This window comes from Manis javanica, chromosome 6 (genome assembly GCF_040802235.1).
Source record: "Manis javanica isolate MJ-LG chromosome 6, MJ_LKY, whole genome shotgun sequence".
NCBI lineage: Eukaryota > Metazoa > Chordata > Mammalia > Pholidota > Manidae > Manis > Manis javanica.
In genome coordinates this window covers 101,027,579-101,042,582 of record NC_133161.1, presented here as the reverse complement: position 1 = coordinate 101,042,582, position 15,004 = coordinate 101,027,579, and the positions used below count along the sequence as shown (strand labels likewise).

Genomic DNA, 15,004 nt, shown 5'->3' with positions numbered 1-15,004 from the left:
AGGGTATTTTATGTACAATATCATGTCATCTGCAGATAGTGACAGTTTAACTTCTTCTTTACCAATCTGGATTCCCTGTATTTCTTTGTTTTATCTAATTGCTGTGGCTAGGATCTCCAGTACCAAGTTGAATAACAGTAGGGAGAGTGGGCATGCCTGTCTTGTTCCCAATCTCAGAGGAAAAGCTTTCAGCTTCTCGCTGTTCAGTATGATGTTGGCTGTGGGTTTATGATATATGGCCTTTATTATGTTGAGGTACTTGCCCTCTATGCCCATTTTGTTGAGAGTTTTTGTCATGCGTAGATGTTGAATTTTGTTGAAATCTTTTCAGCATCTGTGGAGATGATCATGTGGTTTTTGTCCTTCTTTTTATTTATGTGGTGGATGATGTTGATGGATTTTCAAATGTTGTACCATCCTTGCATCCCTGGGATGAATCCCACTTGGTCATGGTATATGATCCTTTTGATGTATATTGGAATTTGGTTTGCTAATATTTTGTTGAGTATTTTTGTATCTACATTCATCAGGAATATTGGTCTGTAATTTTCTTTTTTGGTGGGTTCTTTACCTGGTTTTGGTATTAGGGTGATGTTGGCTTCATAGAATGAGTTTGGGAGTATTCCCTTCTCTTCTATTTTTTGGAAAACTTTAAGAAGAATGGGTATTATATGCTCTCTGTATGTCTGATAAAATTCTGAGATAAATCCATCTGGTACAGGGGTTTTGTTCTTGGGTAGTTTTTTGATTACCAATTCAATTTCTTTGCTGGTAATTGGTTTGTTTAACTTTTGTGTTTCTTCCTTGGTAAGTCTTGGAAGGTTGTATTTTTCTAGGAAGTTGTCCATTTCTTCTAGGTTTTCCAGCTTGTTAGCATACAGGTTTTCATAGTATTCTCTAATAATTCTTTGTATTTCTGTGGGGTTTATCATGATTTCTCCTTTCTTGTTTCTGATTCTGTTGATGTGTATTGATTCTCTTTTTCTCTTAATAAGTCCGGCTAGAGGCTTATCTATTTTGTTTATTTTCTCAAAGAACCAGCTCTTGGTTTCATTGATTTTTTTAATTGTTTTATTCCTCTCAATTTTATTTATTTCTTCTCTGATCTTTATGATGTTCCTTCTTCTGCTAACTTTAGGCCCTATTTGTTCTTCTTTTTCCAATTTCGATAATTGCGACATTAGACTATTCATTTGGGATTGTTCTTCCTTCTTTAAATATGCCTGGATTGCTATATACTTTCCTCTTAAGATGGCTTTCACAGCATCCCACAAAGTTGGGGCTTTGTGTTGTTGTTGTCATTTGTTTCCATATATTCCTTGATCTCTATTTTAATTTGGTCATTGATCCATTGATTATTTAGGAGCATGTTGTTAAGTCTCCATGTGTTTGTGAGCCTTTTTGCTTTCTTTGTACAATTTATTTCTAGTTTTATACCTTTGTGGTCTGAAAAGTTGGTTGGTAGAATTTCAATCTTTTTGAATTTACTGAGGTTCTTTTTGTGGCCCAGTATGTGGTCTATTCTGGAGAATGTCCCATGTGCACTTGGGAAGAATATGTATCCTGTTGCTTTTGGATGTAGAGTTCTATAGATGCCTATTAGGTCCATCTGTTCTAGTGTGTTGTTCAGTGCCTCTGTGTCCTTATTTTCTGTCTGGTGGATCTATCCTTTGGAGTGAGTGGTGTGTTGAAGTCTCTTAAAATGAGTACATTGCATTCTATTTCCTCCTTTAATCTGTTAGTATTTGTTTCACATATGCTGGTGCTCCTGTGTTGGGTACATATATATTTATAATGGTTATATCCTCTTGTTGCACTGACCCCCTTATCATTATGTAATGTCCTTCTTTATCTCTTGTTACTTTCTTTGTTTTGAAGTCTGTTTTGTCTGATACTAGTACTGCAACACCTGCTTTTTTCTCCTTGTTGTTTGCATGAAATATCTTTTTCCATCCCTTGATTTTTAGTCTCTGCATGTCTTTGGGTTTGAGGTGAGTCTCTTGTAAGCATATAGATGGGTCTTGTTTTTTTATCCATTCAGTGACTCTATGTCTTTTGATTGGTGCATTCAGTTCATTTACATTTAGGGTGATTATCGATAGGTATGTACTTATTGCCATTACAGGCTTTAGATTCGTGGTTACCAAAGGTTCAAGGTTAGCTTCTTTAATATCTTCCTGTCAAACTCTACTTGCTTATTGAGCTATTATAAACACTGTCTGTTGATTCTTTATTTCTCTCTCTTCTTATTCCTCCTCCTTCATTCTTTATATGTTGGGTGTTTTATTCTGTGCTCTTTTGTGTTTTCTTTGACAGCTTTTGTGAGTAGTTGATTTTATTTTTTACCTTAAGTTTGTATCTGGTTGGTCTTTGCTGTGATTTTATTTTCTCTGGCTACATCTTCTTAGCCTTAGGAGTGCTCCCATCTAGAGTAGGCCCTATAACATACCCTGTAGAGGTGGTTTGTGGGAGGCAAATTCCCTCAACTTTTGCTTGTCTGGGAATTATTTAATCCCTCCTTCATATTTAAATGATAATCGTGCTGGATACAGTATCCTTGGTTCAAGGCCCTTCTGTTTCATTGCATTAAATATATCATGCCATTCTCTTCTGGCCTGGAAGGTTTCTGTTGAGAAGTCTGATGATAGCCTGATGGGTTTTCCTTTGTAGGTGACCTTTTTCTTCTCTCTAGCTGCCTTTAAAATTCTGTCCTTGTCCTTGAGCTTTGCCATTTTAATTATTATGTGTCTTGGTGTTGTCCTCATTGGGTCCCTTCTGTTGGGGGTTCTGTGTATTTCTGTAGTCTGAGCGACCATTTCCTCCCTCAGTTTGGGGACGTTTTCAGCAATTATTTCTTCAAAGACACTTTTTATCCCTTTTTCTCTTCTTCTTCTGGTACCTCTATAATGTCGATATTGTTCCTTTTGGATTGGTCACACAGTTCACTTAATGTTGTTTTAATCCTGGAGATCCTTTTATCTTTCTCTGCATCAGCTTCTATGTGTTCCTGTTCTCTGGTTTCTAATCCATCAATGGCCTCTTGCATCTCATCCATTCTGCTTTTAAATCCTTCCAGAGATTGTTTTAATTCTATACTCTGTCTTCATAGCTCTTGCATATTTCCCTCAAGTGCATCAGCATGGTTATGACCTTACTTTTAAATTCTTTTTCAGGAAGATTGGTTAGGTCTGTCTCCCCAGATTCCTTTTCAGGGGAAACTGTCTGGGTTAATCTGGTCTGTATCAAATTCTTCTGCCTTTTCATGGCAATAGAGGTAGTTGCGGGGAGCTCATGCATGTGTCGGCTGGGAGAATGTCCCTTCTTGCTAGTTTGTGGCCTTCCTCTCCTGGGAGAATGGCGACCTCTAGCGGCCTGTGCTGGGCATCTGCACGCAGACGGGTTGTCGATTCTTGCCCAGCCACTGTGAAGGAAGCTCCGCTCTTGGTTGCTGTGGGTGTGGCCACTGTCTCTGTGGTGGAGTCATGCTGGGGGAACGGGTGGGAGGCTGTTTATCTCCGTGAGGGGCCTCCTGTGGGGACCCACTCGCAGGTTTTTCTGTCCCATTTCCCTAGTACCCAGCACCTCATGCACTGTGTGTTTGCGCTCCGGTGTGCTTGGCTAGGGCCAGGTGTTTAGCAGTCCTGGGCTCCCTCTCCCTTCCCACTCTGACTCCTCTCCTCCTGCTGGAAGCTGGGGTGAGGGGCCTCACATCCCGCCGGGTCTCAGCTTGTATCTTACCCCCTTTGTGAGGTGCTGGGTTCTCATAGGTGTAGATGTAGCCTGGATGTTATCCTGTATCTTCTGGTCTCTTTTTTTGGAATAGTTGTATTTGTTGTATTTTCAAAAATATATATGTTTTTGGGAGGAGATTTATGCTGCCCTACTCACTCTGCCATCTTGGCTCTGCTTGCATTTTTTAAATAAGAGTTTTATGGCTACATATCTTATATTGAATTCTTTGATCCATTTTGAGTTTACTTTTGTGTATGGTGTTAAACATTCTCTTTCATGTACCTGCCCAGTTTATGCAGCACCATTTATTGAAGAGACTGACTTTTCCCTGTTGTATATTCTTGCTGCCTTTGTCATACATTAATTGACTCTATGTGAGTGTGCTTATTTCTGGATTTTCTGTTTTGTTCCATTGATCTCTGTGTCTTTCTTGTACCAGTACTATATACAGTTTTGATTACTGTAGCTTTGTAGCATATCTTGAAATCAGGGAGACAGATTGATATTGCAGTTTTGTTCTTTCTCAAGATTGCTTTGGCACCTCAGGGATTTTTGTGGTTCCTTATAAATTTTAGGTTATTTGCTCTAATTCACTGAAAAAATGCCTTTGCTGTTTTGTTGGGAATTGCATTGATTCTGTAAATTTCTTTGGGAAGGATGGCCATTTTGACAATATTAATTCTTATGTATGAGCATGAGATAGCTTTCCATTTATTTGTTTCTTCTTCAGCTTCCTTTATCAGTGTCTCATAGTTTCAGCATACAGGATTTTGACTTCCTTAGTTAGGTTTATTCCTAGTTATTTAATTCCTTTTGATGCAATTGTAAATGGAATTGTTTTACTGATTTCTCATTCTGCTAGTTTGTTATTTTAGTATATAGGAATGGAGCTGATTTCTATTGATTTTGTATCCTGCAACCTTACTAAATCCATTTATTAGCTCTAATAGATTTTTGGAGGAGAATCTAGTTTTTTTATATGTATATATATAATATCATGTCATCTGCAAATAGTGACAATTCCTTACCAATTTGGATGTTTTTTTATTTCTTTTGTCTTATTGCTGTCCCTAGGACTGCCATTACTATGTTGATTTAAAGTGGTGAGAGTGGGCATCCTTGTCTTGTTCCTGATCTTAGATAAACAGCTTTCAGATTTTCATCATTGAGTATGTTAGCTGTAGGTCTGTCATTATATGGCCTTTATTATGTTGAGGCCTATTTTCTATTCACTCTTTGTTTAGAGTTTTTATCATGAACAGATGCTGAATTTTGTCAAGTGGTTTTTCACATCAATTAAGATGATCATATAGTTCTTATCCTTCCTTTTGTTAATGTGGTATATCACATTGTTTGATTTATGAATATTGTACCATCTTTACATCCCTGGAATACATCCCATGTGGTTGTGTTGGCTGATCCTTTTGAGGTATTTTTTAATCCAGTTAGCTAGTATTTTGTTGAGGATTTTTGCATCTATGTTCATCAAGAATATTGATCTATAATTTTCTTTTATTGTAGTGTCTTTATCTGGTTTGGGTATTGGAATGATGTTGATCTAGTAAAATGTGTAGAAGTATTCTGTCTTGTATTTTTTGGCATACTTAAGAAGGGTAGGTATTAGCTCTTCTTTAAATACTCAATAGAATTCGGCTGTGAAGCCATTTAGTAATGGAATTTTGTTTGTTGGGAGTTTTTTGGAAGTTTCCAATTCAGTTTTGCTACTTGTAATCAGTATTTTCCAATTTTTTTTTCTTTCTGGGTCAGTGTTGGAAGATTATGTTTCTAGGAATTTGTCCATTTCTTATAGGTCATCCAATTTATTGGCATATAATGTTTAATAGAATTATAATTCATTGAATTTCTGTGGTGTTAGTTGTAACTTCTCCTTTTTTCATTATTTTATTTGTGTCCTCTCTCTTTTTTTGTTAAATGTCACTAGTGTTTTATCTATTTTGATTATCTTTTTGAAGAGCCAGCTATTGGTTTCACTGATTTTTTTTCTATTATTTTCTTATTCTCTGTTTCATTATTTCTGCTGTGATCTTTATTATTATCTCTCTCCTTCTACTAACTTTAGACTTTGTTTTCTTTCTAGTTCCTTCAATTTGGGCTTGTTCTTGTGTCTTGAGTTGTACTGTTTTGCTAGGTAATTCCCTCTCAGAACCACTTGCTGTATCACATAATTTGCAATGTTATATTTCTGTTTCATTTGTCTCCATATATTGTTTGATTTCCTCTTTGATTTGTTCTTTGATCCACTGATTATTTAAAAGCATGTTGTTTAAACCTCCATGTGTTTCGGGTTTTTTGGTTGCTGTTTTCTTCATATTGTTATTATTATAAATGTATAAAGTACATTTATAATTTCACACCATTGTATTCTGAAAATATGCTTGATAAAAATTGCAATGTCTTTTAATTTATTGAGGCATTTTTATGTCCTAATATGTAATCTCTTCTGGAGAACTTTCCATGTGCACCAGGAAAAAAATGTGTATTCTCCTGCTTTTGGGTGGTATGTTCTATATGTATCTGTTAAGTCCATCTGGTTTAATATGTCATACATTTCCACTGATTCTTTATTTTCTGTCTGGATTATCTGTTCATTGATGTATGTCAAATGTTAAAATTCTCTACTATTGTTTTATTGCTGTCAGTTTCTCCCTTTAGGTCTGTTTATATTTTGTTTATTTAGGTGCTCCTATGTTGGGTGCATAGATATTTACAATTTGTATATTCTGTTGTTTGACTGATCTCTTATAATTATGTAATATTCTTTCTCTCTTGTTACTTTCTTTGTTTTGAAGTCTATTTTGTCTGATGTGTGGTTAATCCTGGTTTTTCCTGTGTTTTATTTGTGTGAAATATCTTTTTCTATCACTTCACTTTCAGTCTGTGTCTGTCTTTAGAGCTGAAGTGAGTTTCTTGTAGGGAGTATATAGATGGCTCTTCTTTTACTACCCTCTCAGGTATACTGTTTCCTGATTGGATTGTTTAGTCCCTGTACATTAAAATAGGCATGTAATTATTACCATTTTATTGTTTTCATAGATCCTCTCTGTTCCTTTCTTCCTCTCTTATACTCTTCTCTTGCAATTTGATAGTTTTATTTAGTATTATGCTTGAATTTCCTTCTAAAAAATTTTTTGTATATCTATTATGTCTTTAGGTTTATTGTTCCTATGAGATGCATACGTAGTTTCCTGAATATGTGACAGTACATAGTAAGTTGATGTTTGCTTGATTTTGAACACATTCTGTGTTATCTTTCAGTTCTCTTTCCTCTTCCACATTTTATGTATACAATGTCATACATCTTTTATGTATCTTTGAGTAATTTTGTGTATAGTTGATTTTGCTACTTTTGTTTTTTGAACTTGATGCTTGCTTGGTAAGTGATTGGTGTAGTACATTTACTATAGGTTTATTTTCACCGATGAACAATATTTAGACTTAAGAACATTTCCATCTAAAGAAGTCCTTTTAACATATCTTGTAAGGCCAGTTTAGTGGTGGTGAATTCTTTTACCCTTCGTATATTTTTGGGAACTTTTAATCTCACCTTCAATTCTAAATGATAATCTTGCTGGGTAGAAAATTCTTCGTTGTATACTTTTTCCTTGCAGTACTTTGAATATTTGATGATACTCCCTTCTGGCTTGTAAAGTTTCTGCTGAGAAATCTGCTGGGAGCCTTACAGAATTTCTCTTACAGGTAACTGCCTTTCTCTTGCTGTATTTAAGATTCTCTCATTATCTTTAATCTTTGCTGTTTTAATTACTGTGTGTCTTGTGTTGTAGTCCTGGTGTTCATCTTCTTAAGTGTGCTTCTAGGAACTGGATGTCTATTTCCTTCCCCAGATTGGGGATATTTTCAGCTATTATTTCTTCAAATATACTTTCTGCCTATTTGTCTTTCTCTTCTCCTCCTGGGACCCTAATGTGAATATTGTTTCATTTGCCATTGTCTTAGAGTTCTCTTAGCATCCTCTCATTTTTAGAGATTTCCTTTTCTCTGTACCTCATCTTGGTTACTCTGTACTTCTCTATCGTTCATCTTGCTGACCCATTCCTCTTCCTCCTGCAGCCTGTTGTTTATTTTTCTCTGTTATATTTGTCATTTCACTTGTATTATTCAACTCTGAATGGCTCTTTTAAATTTTTTCTATGTCAAAATTCTCCTTGAGGTCCTGAATTGATTTTCCCCTTTCAGTAAGCATCTTTGTGATTGTTACTTTGAATTCTTCACCATAAAAATTGCTTATATATGTTTAATTTAGCAATTTTTCTGGTGTTATTTTATTATTTTGTTTGGAACATATTCCTTTGCCTCCTTATTTTGTTTGTGTCTCTGTGTTTCTTTGTATTGAACAGATCAGCAATGCCTTTTGGTCTTGCAAATAGTGGTTTTATGTATTAAGCACCCTGTTGTGCTCAGAAACTCAAAACCCTCTTCTCACTGTATCCTGGCTCTCTGTTGTGGTTGAGCCACAGTTGCTGTTGGTGGGCTGTGGGCAGGGCTCATCTTTCTGCCTGTCTGCTAGCAATGGCTGATCTCCACACCTAGCCTCTGTGCAACCTTTGTTTGAGTTGAGGTGCTTCTGTTGGGATTTGTTGTAGGCAGTCCACCCTCTGTCTGACAGTCAGTAATGGCTAATTGCTGCTGGGCCGAGCATGCCAGGAAGTTGTGCAGTAGAACATTACCATGGTGCTGAGCCAGCAGGGCAGGTGGAGAGTTTCAGAGCTGGCCCCTGCAAGTGTCTGACCAGTTGAGCTGAAGGAGGGCCAGGAAAGTGTTGTTAGGCCTTTGCCTGCCAGCACTGATGGACTACTGCTGGGACAAGCTTGCCAGGTAGGGCTGGTATGCAGGGGAATGCTAGAGCTGAGCCTAGAGAGTTTCAGAGCTAGTTCCCACAAGCCTTTGGCAAGTTGGGCTCAGGAAGGGCTGGGAAAGTGTCATCCATCTGCCCTTTCAGCTCCAGAAAGAACACCCTCTGACCCGAACCTCTCTGGCACAATTCCTGAGGCTGGCAGATCTTTCAAGCTGCCATCTCTATATCTCTGTGTTGGGTCTCACATGACATGTACAGTGTTCCAGTCCTCTACAAGCAACAGGAATCTTGGCCCCCGACAGTACTCCAACTCTCCCTGATGTCCAGCCCCATTAATCATGATGAAAGCCAATCCATTCCCAACTCGGATTCCTTGGTAGATCTCCAGGGCCAGGCGTGCTGGAATTCATGAGTATTTACCCCCTCCCCACTCCATTCCTCTTCCTCTAGCTTTTGGGCTGGAATGGAGGAAGAGTTTGGCTCGGCATCTTTATGCTTCTCAATGTGCTCTTCTCGTCTTCACCAGTTGTAGGTGGTCTGTCCTGCTGTCTTCAGGGGGTTTTCAGGGTTGGTTATACATATTTCACTGGTTAGGGAATTCTGGTTTCATATGTTGTTTTTCAACATTTTAGGTATTTTTCACTTTCATCTTGCTTCTGTTAAAAAAAGCCCATTATTCTAAAATTGTTGTTTTCTGTATGTAATGTGTTCTTATTTTTTGTGCCTGCTTTTAAGAATTTTTGTTTAGCTTTTGTTTTCAGCAATTTGATTACTCTCTGATTCAGTGTGGTCTTATTTGTATGTATTCTGCTTGAGATTGATGTGTGGTTATTGAATCTATAATTTTGTTTTTCATCAATGTGTGGGCAATTAAAATCATATTTCTTCTTTTATTCTTTCCTACTCTTTCTATTCTATGTCATCTAGTTTCCATTTTCAAAATACATGTGGCCTGAACTTCTTACATCCTGATGGTTTATTTCTGAGAGTGTCATATCTGTGAGAGAGCCTTGGGAGAGAGCATTCCAAGAAGCTAAGGCATCTACTGTAAGGCTTATTCTGACATAACTCAGTGAATCATTCAGCATCCTGTCTGTTGCAGTGTGTTGGTCAAAGCAGCCATAAAACTGCCTGATTCAAAGATAGGGCCTAAATATCATTACTCCATGAGATGTGTGCCATAGATTTTGTGTCCATGATCTTAACCTTATGCAACTATTATAAAGGAACATTGATTCATCAGTCATTTTAACATCTTTTTTAATAAAAAAAATTTTGGAGAAAATTTTAGATGAACATACAGTTGTAAGACTTTGTCCACTCTCCACCAGTGGTGACATTTTGCAAACATGTTGATACACTACAATCACAAGTAGAGGTATCGGTATTAATCAAATCCACTTTTCTACAAAAGTCTTTGTAGCTGCTTATTGGAGCTCTTTTTTTTTTACTCCTTTATGGTGTCATGTTTCTCTGATTCTTTGTAATCCTCATAGCCTTGCATTGGTATCTTCACATTGAAAAAAATAGTCACCTCTTCTAGACTTCATGGTCTGACTCTACCAGACTAGAGAGCCTGAGGGTCTCTCAAACCTTTTCTGTGGATGCACCTGCTCAACTCTTCTCACTCCCTTCTGGAGTAATGTCTTAGAATTGTATTCTTTTTTTCAATTCCACAGAGCCATGTTGAATGATGACAGCCACATCAGATGCTAAGAGCAACCCATGGCTTTTCCCTAGGGCTGTGCCCTGAAATGCCAGTGCTTTGTGTGCAGGCTCCACTTCTCTCCCTTCCTCCAAAAGGGGATATTTTAGGATTTTGCTCTCTTTCTGTACCTTGTAGAGTCATTCAAAGTGCCCCAAAGGTCATCTTTCTCTTTTCCCTAATGCAATGTACTGTTATTCCAGATATTGATTTATAAGCTCATTTCTCTCTCTCCTGCAGTAGCAGTCTCCAGGTTGTGTACCTTCTACAAATTTTGCAATATTAAACTGGTTGTTGAATTCCATTTTGGCTGCTCCTATCTGTGTGCCATCTGTGAGGGTGCATGGAGTCTCAGCTGCAGTAGCACATAATGCTGGTTGCCATGAGTCCCAATCCCTTTACTCTGTTCTAAGCTTTCCCTAGATGATCCAGCTGTGATGATTTCCCTCATGTTTTGGGTGTGGCCAGAAGGAAGCAGGCCTCCAGAAGTAGTTCTCTAGGACAAGGACAATGCCACAAAAGGCTGTGGAAGCCAGACCTTCACTTTGCATTCTCTTTCCCCCACAGAAGAAGTTGTCAGCCAGAGGGAATCTCTCTAGGTGCTCAGTTTTGCTTCTCTGAAGTGGTTAGGTGATCTAAGTGAAACTGCTCTGTCTACCATGTCCAATGTATCTAATTTTAGATTTTGGGGTCTATAGGATTCTGGAACATTTCTGCTGTACTTAAGAGTTCTTAGAATGTATTTTCATCCTTGAATGGTTGTCAAATCAGTGTTTCTGTGCAGGGTGAAAACTGGGACCTCCTATTCTGCCATCTTGCTGACTTCAAATTTTTTGGTCTTGTTCTCAATCCAGTTAACAATCTCTGCCCTTTAATTGGAACACTGACCAATTGCATATAATTTTCAATACATTTGGATTTAGATCCACCATTTTTCCCTTTTTTTCTATTTGTCCACTCTATTCCTTGTAGCTCTTTTCCTTTTATTCTGATTTCCTTTGATTGTGTACCTTTTAAAAACGATTCCACTTTATAGCTCTGCCTTGTTCATTATTTTGTTATTTTCAAGTCACACTACTGTTACATGTGGATTAGTTTTTATCATTCCATTACATATCATTTACCCTGATTTTCTATTCTTCCAGTGTTGTGCCTTCTCTATCTTTTTAGATCAGTTAAAGATTTTTCAACTGATTTTTTCTGTTTTTTGAATATTTTACTTTTTTGTTACTCTTTTTGTTTGTGTGTTTGCTTCAAATTTTAACTTACATTCCAAATAGCAGAAACAAAAGTTATTTAGTTTACTGTACTTTTCAAAAAATTTCAGGGGATTTAAAGTCCTTTAAGTTTTATGACCTGCATTCATCTTTCATGGTTTTCCAGATTACTTTTTTCTAAAAATTTCTCTACTTATTAAAGATACTTCAGAATGTCGATGTCTATTTAGATTTACCCAGAATTGTATCCATTTCTCTCTACTTATCTTTCCTTCTTGTATCTCTGTCTTTCTATTTAGTATGTTTTAGATGATCTCATTGATTTTTCCATCTCTTACACTATCTTACTTTCTTCTTCCTTTATGCTCTGCATTCTGAATAACTTCTTCAGATATTTATTGTGTTTCATTCTTCTGGCCAGTGGACCTATTCTGATATTCAGTCTATCCTTTGAGTTGTTAATTTAACTCGATTTTTCACTTCATCCATCATTTGGTGTTTAAATTGGTTGTTTTTCAAATATATATATTTTTCTTAGTGTTATGTGTTCTCTTCCTCATGTTTTCATACTACTTTTATGTCCTTATTTTAAAATACACTTTATGTCATTTTTTGTTTTAGTTAACTGAAATTCCATTACATTAATTGCTTGATGGCTTAATTTGGCAGTTTGTTGTCTCTTCTCTTGTTTCTCATTTCATCCTATGCTTCATAACTCTGGTTGATGAAGTCATGTGTATCAGTAGATGGCCCCCTTTGGCCTAGGTTGTGGGTGTGTTTCTGTAGAGTTTCTTTTCGCCTTATGTTCCAGAGTTGTTCTCAAAGCCAAATTTTATCTTAATTCTGGCTTGGGGGATCCTTTAGCACACAGAAAATGCAATAAAAACCCAAACCCAGTTGAAAGCAAATCACTGTGCAGAAATTCATTTAAGGATGAATCTTCTATCCTTCCACTCCATTTTCCTAACTCCCCTTCCCTACTCCAGCTTTGATATCTGATAGTGAAGATTTCTTGTTATTTCCCTTTTGTAATTGATTTTTTTTCCTGGTCTAGTTTCACTTAAGAGTCTTACTCTTTTTTTTTTCTTTTAGATCATTTTTTTAATGCTTTTTTTCTCATCTCTTTAAGCTGATAAAGTAACTCTGGAATACTCAGATTGTCATGAAATACACTTGGGACTCAGCTACTACTATTAGGTTTGTAGTTTTTTCTTCATTTTTAGCCTCTCTCTCTCTGTCATCCTATCTTGCTTTCTTCCTTTCTTCTTGTCTCTTTCTCCCTTGGTGTTGAATTATAGCCACACAAAATCTTTGTTCTGTTATGTTCATTTAGGTGATTTTCAGTAGGAGGCCTTTTTAGGATATCCAGTATACCATATAGATGGAAATGTTTTTCCTGTATTTTTAAATGTCATTTCTATCCTCCCACTCCCTGTTTATCTGTTTGCTTATTTCAAATAAAAATATACTACTTAAAAAACTTAGTATGACAGTTAAGTCTCTGATAATTTAAAAACATAAATTATAATTTGTCTTTAATCTTTCTTCTAAAAAACCTAGTTTTCTAATGAAAGTTTGAATTCTTGTGAAACAGCTACCACTTCAGTGACATTACAGAGTAAAGAGTGGATTCTTTTGTCTTTCAGTATTGAAGTAGTCTCCGCTTTGCAAAGTTAAATTTTCTGAAATTCTGGGATTGATTTATTGTGCCTCTTAGGAATGGATTCCAACTTGCATAAAATTCAACCTTATGTAACCCTTTACTTTCTTCCTTCTTCCCTTTGGTTCTGTTTTGAAAGTGAGCTTTATTTCATAGTCTGTACCTAATTCACTGATATGAGTGTATATTACCCATGTAAAGGTATTCCTTCTATGAAAGGTACAACTTTGTGTTGTGATTGTTTCTGTAGTACTGCCCTGGGACAGCCTCCTTCAAACCTTGGCTGCCTCCTCCTCGTATGCTCTCTGAATTCCAAGATCATCAGTTTTTTCTATGCAAATTCAGAATTCTTTCCATGTTATGCAAGACACCTTTAAGCTCCCATCTCCTTTCTTTGTTTCTTAATCCCATCCCCATTGGATGACTCTAAGCATTTTTCACAGAGATTCCCAATATAAGTGTTAACCAAAATTTTCCAAAGGACTTTAACTTATTAGTGTAATATCCACCTGTTGAGTATTGGTTTTACCTTAATGGATATTGGAGCTCCAATTAGACTTTGATCTTGTATGTATGGTGTGTGTTGCCTGTTTTAAAGTCTTAAAATTTTAAGTAGTTATTGCTTTCTAGGCTTGCTGGACTAACCAACAGCAAATATTAAAACCTTTTCAGTCACCTTTATTTATTACCTAACTTTGCATGGTCAGTGGAGCAGACTGTGGCAGTTAAAATAAACTGTTCAACTTCACCATGCAAAAAGTACCTTACCTTAAGTTAGAATAGAATGATTATTATAAGAAAAAAAGTAATTAATTAAAGATCAGAGTAATGCCTTAATTATTTTGTAGGTTTAATTTGTGGAACACAGAGCTAGAAACTTTAATATATTTCTAGTATTTCCTCTTGTTTTTAAGCCTAATTTTTCTTTGTGAAAAGAGTAGAACAAATGCCTCATGATATGTTTCTTAAAGATTCTTGAAATACGTTTCTTTAAGTAAATTATTTGTTAAATTACATTGCTTAGAGTATATTTAATTTCAAAACATTGTCTTGATTTTGCTCATATGCCCATCCATATATTATTTAAAATCCAAAGAGATGAAAAAATTTGGTTATATATCCACATGGTCTCTGTGGTGTATTTGAAAGTACATTTGGAAATATCAAGGTTTACAGGTGACATCTTTTAATTTTTGCATGTGTTTTTTATATCCTATGAATGCAAGAAAAAATAAGGACCTCAGGAATTTATCTCCCATGTTCCTAAATACAAAGCAACCTTATCCTTTCTAAAATTACATTCGTTTTTGTGATAGTTTTTCATATTGTATTTCTATTTTAGGCTAAAAATCTCATAGAGAGATTTTTTAATCGACAAGTGGAAACTCTAAGCACACTTGCAAAACGATTGCCTGAAATATACTATATTGAAGGTACTCTCCAAATGGTTTGGATTAATCGCTGCTTTCCAGGGTATGGAATAAATACCCTAAAACATCCAAAATGCCCTGAGTGCTGCGGTAAGTAATGAAGTTTATGAAAATTCACTTCTTTTCATTATGCCTAAGTTAATGCCTATTTGAGGTTGTTTTTTTAGTTTATTTGAGTACTATGTTTTGTTGTCTGGCAGCAAACAAAAATAATAGTTGAGTCAGTTAGAGTTGCTTATCCTGAAAAGAGCTGAATCATATTTCTTCCAGAGTCAGTTGTTGTTGCGTTTACCTTTACATAGTCCGGATTAGGTATCTTTTTACCCTTTTTTTTTTGTTAATAAGTGCATAAATTTTTTTATTACCTTTTGTTTTTTCTGACTTTGATCCTAGCACTAAAGGATCTGAGCTGCTATCTGGCTTTCA

General features: G+C 36.1%; 1 protein-coding gene across 2 annotated transcripts in view; it reads left to right on the top strand.

Annotated features, from left to right (window-relative positions):
- Positions 1-15,004, top strand: part of ZPBP (zona pellucida binding protein) — a 142,394-nt gene that overhangs the window by 85,826 nt on the left and 41,564 nt on the right. For both annotated transcript variants that reach the window (XM_036992927.2, XM_073239123.1), the window contains exon 7: positions 14,491-14,668. In XM_036992927.2, coding sequence (XP_036848822.1) covers positions 14,491-14,668 — 178 coding nt within the window. The remainder of the gene's footprint in view (positions 1-14,490; positions 14,669-15,004) is intronic.